This window comes from Eurosta solidaginis, chromosome 3, assembly GCF_040869045.1.
Source record: "Eurosta solidaginis isolate ZX-2024a chromosome 3, ASM4086904v1, whole genome shotgun sequence".
Taxonomy (NCBI): Eukaryota; Metazoa; Arthropoda; class Insecta; order Diptera; family Tephritidae; genus Eurosta; species Eurosta solidaginis.
Genome location: NC_090321.1, coordinates 236,715,716 through 236,729,006, shown reverse-complemented (window position 1 = coordinate 236,729,006; position 13,291 = coordinate 236,715,716). Strand labels below are relative to the sequence as shown.

The following is a 13,291-nucleotide window of genomic DNA, read 5'->3' as shown; positions in this document are numbered from 1 at the left end:
ACGGACTCAATCAGTCTATGTGAGGTCCTCATGGACCGGCCAGTTCAACCTACCTACCTGTCGGCGTTGGGCACCACCGATCTAGATGAGTATTCCACGGAAGGTTTTCTGTCCAGCATAAACCCTAGATATTTTGCTTCCATTGAGAATCGGATTTAGCGATTGTTTTGGTATGTATAGTTTTCTTCTCCTGATAAATCGCACTAGGACTGTTTTGTTAGGGTCGATAGACAATTCTCTTCTTATTACACCACCTTCCTATTATGTGCTGGGCTTGTTGTATGCGAATGTTTTCGCCTGCAGCACTGTGATATTGGTTACTAAGTCATCTACATACCCTTGAGTCTCAAACCATTGAGACAAGAGAGGACAGAGTATAACCCCTTGAAGGTATCCCCTAGAGGCCATAATTGACTCTGTTGTCCCTGCCAGATCAGGATTGATATTTTATATCTTTGCCATGGATAAGATGCAGTGAATGATCACTGGCTTTTTTCCTTGCCAATCATAGCTTGCTCTATAGCTTGAGATGTCAATAAAAGCACAGATGGCTACAATTTTAGACTTAAAAGCAAGTAAAATTTTCCCGTGAGGTTATGCTGTGCCGTAGTTGTGAATTTTCCTAGGTGATAGGCAAATTGAGTTCGACGCAGAAACAGTTTGTTTTGGTTGACCTCCCTAACGTGTGGATCTAAAATTGTTTCTATTACCTTTAGGAGAAACGAGCTGAGGCTAATTGGTCGGTCCGGCGAGAGCACTTCCTTCAGTTTCTTTATTACTTTTTATAAAGTGCCTCGAACTTTAGCTATTCAATCGATAAGTACTACCTTAATAAAACGCATTATAAAATAAATTCTTAATCGTTTACATTAACAAATTAAATTAAATGACAAAAAAATGTTTGCATATATTAACGGCAGCTGTCCATGCATTTTACTTGGCACACCTATTTATATATATGAATGAACAAAAAAATCTTTATATATTTACATTAATCCATATATGTATGTATTTTCTCTTATATTTTCATGCATGTTTTACGTGATAAAAACCACAATGCCAACGAAAACAAATAACTACATCAAAATAATACTAAAATAAAAATAACAACAACATTTTACCACTTGACGTCTATTTACTGTTGTACAACAACGAAAATATGAACACATTCAACAGTTGGTCTTATGGCATTTTACTTTACGAAATTGTGACGCTCGGAGGTACACCATATCCCATGATACCAATGAATCGGCTATTGCATTTACTAAAGAATGGCTATCGCATGGAGAAACCAAACAACTGTGGGACTGAATTGTATGTACATACATATATACATAAGTCAATGAAAATGTAGCAAAAATATTTCCTCCCTATTGCTAGTGTCGATCGGAATATAATCGACTATTTGCCGATTCCATTTTTTGCATTTAATATTACGAGCCGTACCCGTGCGCATCTTGCGCAACCAATATAAAAGTCTCTTATCAAATATCAACAGAAATCAGCTGTTCTATCAATCAGTTAAAACTTACAGCTTGCGCTGTCATCTAGCGTATGGTAACGACTGCCGGTAATGCAGTGCAAATATTCACAATAGTGCCATAGAACAAATAGATTTATTTGTGTGCAACCAAAACTTTATTTATAAGAGCGAAAAACGGACCCGTACGTAAAAACGGCAATTAGAAATTATATATATGATTATTATACAAATTAATCGCAAATCTTTGGACCATTATAAACAGTTATCTTGTACAAGACAGATTTTGCTATTTTTTCAACTTTTCGATGTATATAACATAATTTGTATCGCTCAGTGGTCGACTATCTACTGCAATCGACACTCGCTATAGGGGAGGTGTTTGGTAATACCCTGCAAAAAATGCGTTTAGTCCGGGATGCTTAAGGTATAAATCGTAGGGGCGCGTGCTAATAATGCTGTGGTGGCCACAGTGTAGTTTCACGTGTGAATTGGTTTGTGATTTAGAAATCTACCGTAGCAGGAGAAAGAGAACCGAAAAATTATACTAACCCATATAGCGACAACACATCTTGATCGATTTGTAAAAGTATGTATTTTCATTGATTTCTTTTAATTCGAAAAATTTAAGAATTGAAAAATGTTTTGAAAAACTATAAATATTCTTTTATTTATTTTATACTAAAAAATAAAAAAATAAAAAACACACACCTTAATGTCACTTAAATAATAATTTTTATTTTTGTATAACTAAAATTACAAAAAGAGGGGCCTTGGACGCACTACACATTTGGTCTCCAGTGCTTTATTTGATCTAACAGTTTTATGCGTTAATTAATCCTTTTTCCAATTCAGAAGTGTATTCTACAAGCAAATCGATGGCTTACCAATGGGGTTAAATATAAGCCCCTTTTTATGCAATTTATTTATGAATACTATCGAAGAACAATTAATTCAGAGCTCATTGTTCCCACGGGTATACTATCGCTATGTCGATGATTGTGTATTAATTATTGAAAAAGACAAAATCAATAGCACGCTTGACTTATTCAATTCAATAAATTGTAAAATTCAGTTCACATATGAATCTGAGGCAAATAATGAGCTGCCTTTTCTTGATTTAAAACTAATACATGGTACTGATGGAGTTATCGAGTTCGATATTTATCGAAAACCTTCATCGACTGAGCATTTCATCCCCATTGAATAACCTAAGTTAGCAGTTAGCAGCTTTTAATTCCATGACTCATCGTCTTGTAAATGTACCGCTCAATGAAATCGCATTTAAGAGAGAGAAAATAATAAACATAGCTGAATGTAATGGCTACTCCCCTAACAGCATCATACAGCTAATCAAAAAACATAAAAGAAAAAAGAGAATGCAGCTCGTTTTTCGATACAGTGGATAAAAAAGATGAACAAGTTTTTTGTAGCATAACTTATGATACGGATTACTTCAAACATATTAAAAGATTGTTTAATAAAGTAAACGAAACGTTGCGCCTAAAAATAAATCTAAATTGAAATCGTTGCTTAAATCGACGAAGGACAAGTGTGACAGTTTGGATAAACCGGAGGTTTATTTAGTGACGTGCTCACAAATGAATGACGATGGAACGGTATGAAGCGCGAAATATATAGGCCAATCGAGTCGCACTGTGCGAATTAGGATGAATGAACATCTCAAATACATCAAAAATATTGATCCAAGGAGTGGAATCGCGGAGCACGCTTTATTGAACAAGCATGCATTAAGTGAATAGGACTGTAAATTAATTGTATCAGAATCCAATATAAATAAATTAAATATTTCAGAATCACTACGCATCTATGTTAATAAAAATATTGCAGTTATTCGTGATAGTGGCCCATTGAACTCTAGTCTTTTTTCAGCCTTGCATTAAATTTACTGTTTTACTTTTTATTGTTGTTGCGTTGCTAATGCGCATTCTCTTATTGCTCGTTTTTGTACTGTATGATGTTATTATATTAGAAATTATTTGTTTATTGTTATAAATAAATAAATAAATGGAAGGCGCGATAACCTCCGAAGAGATCTAAGGCCGAGCTTCTCTTCCAATTTGCGTCGTGCTCCTCTTGATTTTCCCTACAAATTGGCCGGACGGCACCTACATGTTTTATGCCGACTCCGAACGGCATCTGCAAGGCAGATGAGTTTTCACTGAGAGCTTTTCATGGCAGAAATACACCCGGAGCGCTTGCCAAACACTGCCGAGGGGTGACCCTGCTTAGAAAAATTGTCTTCTAATTGAAAAATCTTATTTCTAAAATTTTGATGTTGTTTTTCCCGGGGTGTCAACCCAGGGCATACGGTGTGGTAGGCGGAGCACGCTACCATCACATCACGGTGGCCGGTGGTGTTATTGCTAGGCTTTATTTGTCATCTGATGGGCAATGGTTGGTTGACATAAAGAACTGAAGAAGGCACCACGCGAGTGTCGAAACAATTTGTATTGTTTTTGTAATTTTAGTTACAAAATAAAAACAAGTAAGGAAGGTTAAGTTCGGGTGTAACCGAACATTACATACTCAGTTGAGAGCTATGGTGACAACCATAAGGGAAAATAACCATGTAGGAAAATGAACCGAGGGTAATCCTGGAATGTGTTTGTATGACATGTGTATCAAATGAAAGGTATTAAAGAGTATTTTATGAGGTAGTCGGCCATAGTTCTATAGGTGGACGCCATTTAGGGATATCGCCATAAAGGTGGACCAGGGGTGACTCTAGAATGCGTTTGTACGATATGGGTATCAAATTAAAGGTATTAATGAGGGTTATAAAAGGGAGTGGTGGTAGTTGTATTGGTGGTCGCCTTTTCGAGATATCGGCATAAAGGTGGACCAGGGGTGACTCTAGAATGCGTTTGTACAATATGGGTATCAAACGAAAGGTGTTAATGAGTATTTTAAAAGGGCGTGGGGCTTAGTTCTATAGGTGGACGCCTTTTCGAGATATCGCCATAAAGGTGGACCAGGGGTGACTCTATAATGCGTTTGTACAATATGGGTATCAAACAAAAGGTGTTAATGATTATTTTAAAAGGGAGTGGGCCTTAGTTCTATAGGTGGACGCCTTTTCGAGATATCGCCATAAAGGTGGACCAGGGGTGACTCTAGAATGCGTTTGTACAATATGGGTATCAAACGAAAGGTGTTAACGATTATTTTAAAAGGCAGTGGGGCTTAGTTCTATAGGTGGACGCCTTTTCGAGATATCGCAATAAAGGTGGGGCAGGGGTGACTCTAGGATGCGTTTGTACAATATGGGTATCAAACGAAAGGTGTTAATGAGTATTTTAAAAGGGTGTGGGTCTTAGTTCTATAGGTGGACGCCTTTTCGCTATATTGCCATAAAGGTGGACCAGGGGTGACTCTAGGATGTGTTTGTACGATATGGGTATCAAATTAAAGGTATTAATGAGGGTTTTAAAAGGGATTGGTGGTAGTTGTATAGGTGGCCGCCTTTTCGAGATATCGGCATAAAGGTGGACCAGGGGTGACTCTAGAATGCGTTTGTACAATATGGGTATCAAACGAAAGGTGTTAATGATTATTTTAAAAGGGAGTGGGCCTTAGTTCTATAGGTGGACGCCTTTTCGAGATATCGCCATAAAGGTGGACCAGGGGTGACTCTAGAATGTGTTTGTACAATATGGGTATCAAACGAAAGGTGTTAATGATTATTTTAAAAGGGAGTGATCCTTAGTTCCAGAGGTGGACGCCGTTTCGAGATATCGCCATAAAGTTGGACCAGGGGTGACCCTAGAATTTGTTTGTACGATATGGGTATCAAATGAAAGGGGTTAATGAGCATTTTAAAAGGGAGTGGGCCTTAGTTTTATAGGTGGACGCCTTTTCGAGATATCGCCATAAAGGTGGATCAGGGGTGACTATAGAATGCGTTTGTACAATATGGGTATCAAACGAAAGGTGTTAATGAGTATTTCAAAAGGGCGTGGAGCTTAGTTCTATAGGTTGACGCCTTTTCGAGATATCGCCATAAGGGTGGACCAGGGGTGACTCTAGAATGTGTTTGTACGATATGGGTATCAAATTAAAGGTATTAATGAGGCTTTTAAAACGGAGTGGTGGTAGTTGTATATGTGAAGGCGTTTTCCAGATATCGACCAAAATGTGGACCAGGGTGACCCAGAACATCATCTATTGGATACCGGTAATTTATTTATATATATAATACCACGAACAGTATTCCTGCCAAGATTTCAAGGGTTTTTTATTTCGCCCTGCAGAACTTTTTCATTTCATTCTACTTAATATGGTAGGTGTCACACCCATTTTACAAAGTTTCTTTCTAAAGTTACATTTTGCGTCAATAAACTAATCCAAATACCATGTTTCATCCCTTTTTTCGTATTTGGTATAGAATTATGCCATTTTTTTTGTTTTTGGTAATTTTCGATATGGAAAAAGTGGGCGTGGTCATAGTCGGAATTCAGCCATTTTTTATACCAATACAAAGTGAGTTTAGATAAGTACGTGAACTGAGTTTAGTAAAGATATATCGATTTTTGCTCAAGTTATCATGTTAACGGCCGAGCGGAAGGACAGACGGTCGACTGTGTATAAAAACTGGGCGTGGCTTCAACCGATTTCGCCCTTTTTCACAGAAATAAGTTATTGTCCCAGAATCTAAGCCCCTACCGAATTTCACAAGGATTGGTAAATTTTTGTTCGACTTATGTCATTAAAAGTATCCTAGACAAATTAAATGAAAAAAGGCGGAGCCACGCCCATTTTGAAATTTTCTTTTATTTTTGCATTTTGTTGCACCATGTCATTACTGGAGTTGAATGTTGACATAATTTACTTATATACTGCAAAGATATTAAATTTTTTGTTAAAATTTGACTTTGAAAAAAATTTTTTTTAAAAGTTGGAGTGGTCGTTCTTCGATTGCGCTAATTTTTATTAAGCGTGCATATAGTAATAGGAGTAACGTTCCTGCCAAATTTCATCATGATGTCTTCAACGACTGCCAAATTACAGCTTGCAAAAGTTTTAAATTACCTTCTTCTAAAAGTGGGCGGTGCCACGCCCATTGTCCAAAATTTTACCAATTTTCTATTCTGCATTATCAGTTCAACTCACCTACCAAGTTTCATCGCTTTATCCGTCTTTGGTAATGAATTATCGCACTTTTTCGGTTTTTCGAAATTTTCGATATCGAAAAAGTGGGCGTGGTTATAGTCCGATATTGTTCATTTTAAATAGCGATCTGAGATGAGTGCTCAGGAACCTACATACCAAATTTCATCAAGATACCTCAAAATTTACTCAAGTTATCGTGTAAACGGGCAGACGGACGGACGGACGGACATGGCTCAATCAAATTTTTTTTCGATCCTGATGATTTTGATATATGGAAGTCTATATCTATCTCGATTCCTTTATACCTGTACAACCAACCGTTATCCAATCAAAGTTAATATACTCTGTGAGCTCTGCTCAACTGAGTATAATTATTATTTAAGTGACATTAAGGTGCGTGTTTTTTATTTTTTAGTACATTCTATAAATATTCTATTTTCTCTTTTTCTGTAAGCAATATTTTTGCAATATCTTCATTGGTTTTCTTTTTTTCGCCATATTTTTATTATTATTTTTTTTTGTTTGATCTTTTTCAAAGTGCGAAAATAAAACTATTTAAAAATTAAATATTATTTAAAAATTAAATAATTTTTTTTAATAAACAATTTTTCCGCAACTTGGGGTCACCAGAGCCTCGGCTGTCAAAGAAAAAGGATTCACCACGGGTAGGTGAGGTTTGCAATTGGGCTGGAGAAGCTATATATTACGCTGGCAACCCCTTGAGAGGGTTGCGCAACACAACCCCTTGAATTTGGATTCACCCAATTAGGACATGCCTTTGGTGTTTGATAAATGCTTTGCGCTGACCATAATCTACTTCAATTCTTACATCTCGATAACTACATGCTTTCTTACAGACTAGTTAAAAATAGAAAACAATTCAAGCTTAAACGTATATAGATAAGCTGTTATTAAAATTAATGACACTACTGAATCGATTTGCTAGATCTATAGTCCTAGTTATAGGTTCATTTATAGCATACTTCGTTTTATGAGTTATTTCCATATATGTAATACTCCTATATTGCTGCAAAAGGCTAGGTACATTCCCAAACATCAGGGTGCCGATATATTGCTGTTTGAACGTTTTTGTTTTTGTATTCAATAATCGAATGCATGATTCAATTACTAGAGGTTTGTTCTCCAATGATGACAGATCTTTGACACTCCCAAATTAAAAAAACTGGACGGGTTGCTTTTACGAAGTAAGGAAAACGGGGAATAATTCAATCCCCTTCAGTGAAAATTGTAGTAGAAAAGTATTTTTGGTAGTATATTAGTAGTGATAATAAATTTGTAAATGCCATAAGTTTTTGGGGAAATAATTCATTTTCAACTAAATATTTCGTGAATTGATAAAGTTATGTTGGTTTGGTCATTTTTTCAGAAATTATTTTAAGAATGCCGTACGTCAGGATTTTATTCAAAAATGCATTATCCCAAAAACTCCCTATATGAGCATAAGTTCAATGCATTTTGTCATAAGTGGGAGTTAATGAAAAGCATTCCGAGATGAAGTGTTCTTCAATCTAACTTTAATATAGGGGGGTTTTGTGACAAATCCAGATTTGGGAAATTTTTGAAAAATATTTTGAGATAGCACGATTTTGAACGGGCAGCCGACATGGTATCACCCCATACTCAGCAGCCGCAATGAACTGACAAAAACAAAAATAAAAGAAAATGACTTATTGTCTTAGAACTTTATATTCCTACATTGACTTTGACAGAAGAGTTAAGCTTTTGGGCGGCCCTTCTACACAGTTCGTATTCACCTTTTTATTCTAATATTTCGGAAAGCTCTTTCCCATTCAGTATTAAGTGGAAGCGCTTCGGATAAATCGTTAATTTAGAATATTCGGAATACGTTCATTTGATACTATCTCACGAGGTCCGAATATTCCAAATAAGTATATACATAATATTCCAAAAGTAAAACGATTCCACAAATTCTTAAATGGAGACGTATTTTCCGAACATACGGAATGAATAAGTTAACGTGCTCAATTACAAATGACATTTTTATGCGAATCGGTTTACTAGTCGAATTTTTGACGTTGAACGATGACATTTTATTTGGTTTAGGTTTCGCATGTTAATAGGTTTCCGAAAGTGCGCGATTCCTTGGTGTCCGTACTTTTCATAAAACCTATGGTCAGCCACACTAATAGATCACGGCATAGTAAATAAATTCATCAGAAAATTAAAAAAATGTTCTAAAGAATTATGCAGTTCAGTACTTAGCGGATATTTGTAAACTGATTGCTTCCTATTTCTACTACTAATATTTTTCGAAAAACAAACAACACAGTTAACGAATGTCAATTCGATTCGGGAGCAAAATGGCTGCAATTGTCAAAAAATGTGTCTGTCGAGCAAACCTCTTGTGATTGAATCATGAATCGAATGTACCTAAATTTAAATTTTTTCTTGTCACACTATTGCGAGCATTTTCTATTAGCAATATAGGAGTATTATATATTATATATGGTTATTTCGACAAATAATCTATTATGCCGAAGATCACGCAGTGCAATATATGGAATGAACAAATTAGATAAATCGGAGCAATTCGTGCTAAAGTTTATTACATTATAGGCAAGCATTAGTGAGATAAAAGTTCTTCTGTCATGCAAAGGGGCCGTCTGGCCAGTTAAGCATACGTATAACAATTTTTGTAAAAAATGTTTGAACCTTCTCAATTTAATTGGAGTTAGGTTCATAGAAAGGATTCCATATTATTGAGCAATATTTAAGACCACATATGACCACTGGTATTGCGTCTACTGAACCCAACCATTGCAACAAATTTTGAAACAACGAAGTCAATGTGACTAGAAAAAGAGAGTTGGAGTCAAAAATTACACCCAAGTCTTAACTCTCTTAACAACTATTAAGAGACTGAGTATTTAGTTTGTAGATAAAGTATGTGGAAGTTGTCTTTTTGGACACAACAAAGCATTTATTTGAATTTAAAAATAAATTATTGTCTGCGCACCATCCGGCAAAAGAGTTCAGATAAGATCTGTTAGAAATAGTTTGACAAATAAGTAATATTTTTTGTGAATCATGTATATAGCTTTAGTGTTATATTTCAATCATTAAAGGTGAGAAGTGATGGGGAAACATATTGCTAAGTCAGGAAAAAAATTTGTTTTGAGTGGGGAAATTGTGCTAAATCATAAAATAGCTGCTGGGTTAGCATACGTGATTTTTATTTATGACTTATTTTGTTGTGTTGATTTTCCGACAGGGTGGATAAATGATGTATATTGGAACGATTTTCCGTCATCCCTTGCCAATTCGGTTTTGAGACAAACCGGTTTCTGCGTTGTGCCATCATCAGTGTCGATTTTCGTTCTGATCTGTTGTTTTCGTTTGTCTTGTATTTATAGTTCGTAGGTACATAAGCACGTATTGTCAAAATTGATGCTTTGTATATTTAGTTATGTGTATGTGCTGTGTGTTCATTCAGAACCGAGTGTGGTTTTTACTGATCGATTTGTGTGGCTGACTGGGGCAGTTAAAAATTCGTAATTTTAGTCGATTGATCTTCTTTGTGGGTTTGTTGTTTTGGTGTGTTAATTGTTTTGTGTTTATTTGTTGCTGTGTGTTTGTCTGTTGTACCTATGTCATTACTTTGTTTCTTGTAAACAAGTTTTAAAGGCTCGAATATTGTGTCAGAAATTGTGTTTATCTCTTCGTTTATTATTCTACCGTCGAATGTTTTCTGTTTGTAGATTTCCATGTCTTCGAGTACGTTGAGACGTCGGCCTTTTGCTTGTATGTGAAGAACTCTGACTGTTTTATTGATGTTTGCTGGGGTACATTCATTCTCGACCATGTGATTCGCGAAGTTAGACTCGGGTATAATGTTTAGATTCCGTATTTTTATGTTGTAATCTCTAATATGTTCTCTGAACCTCGTTCTTATTTGCCGTTCTGTTTGTCCTATGTAACTATGTTGGCATCCGCAGGTATGCTCGTATACGCCGTGGCTGCTAAACGCATCCTCTGAGTTAGTGTTAGTTCTTAGGGCTCGCCCTAGATTGTTCGATGTTTTGAATGCTATGTTAATGTTGTATTTTTTTAAAAAGTTTGCCAATTTATATGTTGCTTTTCCAGTATATGTCATAGTCGTCCAGCTATTATTTTTAAAATCCGAAAAACAAATTTTTACAAAAAAATTTTTTTTTTTTTTTTAATTAAACTAAGACTAAGCAATAACCCATATTTACAATCTGCTAGAAAATATAATCCTGGAAATATATAGACTGGGTCAATGACCTATTTAAAAAAAAAAGAAATAAACATCATAGGGCCCGTTATAAGTTCCGTCAGAATAATTTCGCCGTATTATCATCTCAGTGCTTATGGATATATTTCCTTATCCCTCTTGGTTTAGTGCGCGATATTTTAACACAGTCAAAGCTTCTTATAAGTCAAGTGTCAAGGAATGATATCGGTAGATACGACTCACCATCGTTAGCTGGGCTTCCAAGGTTTGGTAGTGGTATTATCCTTGCCCTTATTCATTATTCTGGAATGACAAAGGCTAAAACGACAAGTAGAAGACATGCATTAGGTAGCTGATACCCTTATGCCAAAAGTGCTTTAGCACCGACATAGCTATCTCGTCTAGGCCTATTGATTTAGAAAGCCCTTTTAATGGTGTTGAAGTTGTCATAACGTCAAGTGAACTTTTGCGACCTTATGGAATTCACCAATAAAAATATTCTAACGAATTTTTGGTAAATTCCTGACACCTTCTGCTAACGTTCAAATCGCTGAACTGTAGAATATATAACTCCAATATTCAGTATTGCAAAATGGACTTTATTAGACTACTTTGGGAGTAGGACTTCACACTTATACTTCACTTCGCAACTAATACCGTGTTTAAATCAAACTGATTAGTTATTCCTCAGCTTGCGCTGTTTTTATACTCTTTCTTGACTCGTTCGCATATTTCTCCTAAGGTCTATACTACAGCTGGATTTCGATTAGATTTTTAATCGATCTTTTTTCGAGGAATCGTTTTTTTTCTAGAATTCGTCGATTTTTTTAGCGTTCGCAGTTTTGATAATCTTACAGTTATTATAGGGACAATTTAACATTGATTAAACAAAATGGCCAAAAAATATATTTATTGTAATTTTTATAAAATTTACCTTCACTGTCTCATATTCATAGTCAAAATAAAATAGTTTCGACCTTATTTAGAACAATACACCATGACTATGCGCCATTGTGTTGGTGACTTCGATTAGCGCACAAACACCTAGACGGTGAGGCGTTGCAAGAAAAATCACGCCAGCATCCCTGTTTCAGCATAACCGACACCAAGGGAGATGGAGTATTCTTACTGGAGGTCTCCCCCTTCGTCCGCTTCCAAATACGGGTGCCGATAGGTATACTATCTGTGCCAGAGCGTCTTCGTGCATTCCCACAACATGACGTAGCGGTTGGCATCACGGCGAGCATCATAAATCGTCGCCAGGACTTTTCTCTCGTACACTGGGCCATCCCATTTTCTTTCGACACGGTTCATGATTCCAATCCTTACATTAGAAGTGGTACGATGTGAGCTTTATAGATCTGCGTACAAAATGGAATATCCTAAACAAAAATTGTGCATGCTATCTGGTACCTGAAGTTTGTTTCTCTACTACTGCTATAAACTAATTTAAAAAAGCAAAAAATTAATGATATTTCAGTATGAAATACACTAGTTAATGATCCCACTCCCAAGGAGGACCAAGTGCAGAACCAGTGGTACCCCTTAATTTGCGACCTAGTGCCAGAAAGTGTCGAACGGTGAAAACCGTGTAACCAATTAAGCAGCAATTAACTCCCTTCGATTCGATTTAATCGATTCTCAAAAGAAATCGATTTTTCAAAAAATCGAATCGAATCCAGCTGTAGTCTAGACTTTTCCCGTATTAGTATTCTATAACAGTTGTATCTCATGCTTGGTTATTTAGCTATATACATGTATGTATAACTGTAGTTTATGCTTTTTTTCTAGCCATTTTCGTGTGTATGTGTGAATAACAACTTCTGCTCTTAATATATGTATGTATGTGAATATGTGAAATAATCTCTCTGCTTTAAGCTGCTAGTTATGTGTATGGAATATTCTTCGTTGCCTTGTACATAAGTATCGCTGCTTGCTGTTTTTGTTATTGTGATTATTTACTAACAGCATAGTGATGCTAATATCGGCAAAAATATGATCTTGTACGACTTCAAATGTTACACTCACTATAAGATTTGCGTATCGGCGCATACGAAGTTAACTTAAATTTCATTCTTGTATGTTAAGTGTAAAAGTGTGAGTATGAGGCTCTAAACAAATTTATTTAAAGAACTGGGGGAGAAAACAATTGCATGTTTACAAAAAGAAAAATTAAGAAAATTTGGGCATACTTAAAAAAAAATTTACAAGTAAAAATATCGATTTTTTTTCAAAACTTCGCTGTATAGAAAAAGGAAAATTTTTAAGCAAAATACATTCAAACAGAGCTTAATCGCTGCGCAGCCTTTAAACATGGAAATACCCATATATGTATATGTAATTAATTTCTTAGATATACCCATCATTGAAATACTTATGAACACCGAACACAATATTCAATTGCACTCTCACACACACGTGCACATTTAACACACACACAC

At 35.7% G+C, this 13,291-nt stretch overlaps 1 protein-coding gene across 15 annotated transcripts in view; it reads left to right on the top strand.

The window, feature by feature from the left end:
- The window catches only part of tor (tyrosine protein kinase receptor torso), a 435,792-nt gene that overhangs the window by 412,133 nt on the left and 10,368 nt on the right, over positions 1-13,291 (top strand). For 14 of the 15 annotated variants that reach the window (XM_067775614.1, XM_067775610.1, XM_067775611.1 and 11 more), the window contains one exon: positions 1,177-1,314. The exons of the other annotated variant lie outside the window; for it this stretch is intronic. In XM_067775614.1, coding sequence (XP_067631715.1) covers positions 1,177-1,314 — 138 coding nt within the window. The remainder of the gene's footprint in view (positions 1-1,176; positions 1,315-13,291) is intronic. 15 annotated transcript variants of the gene reach the window in all.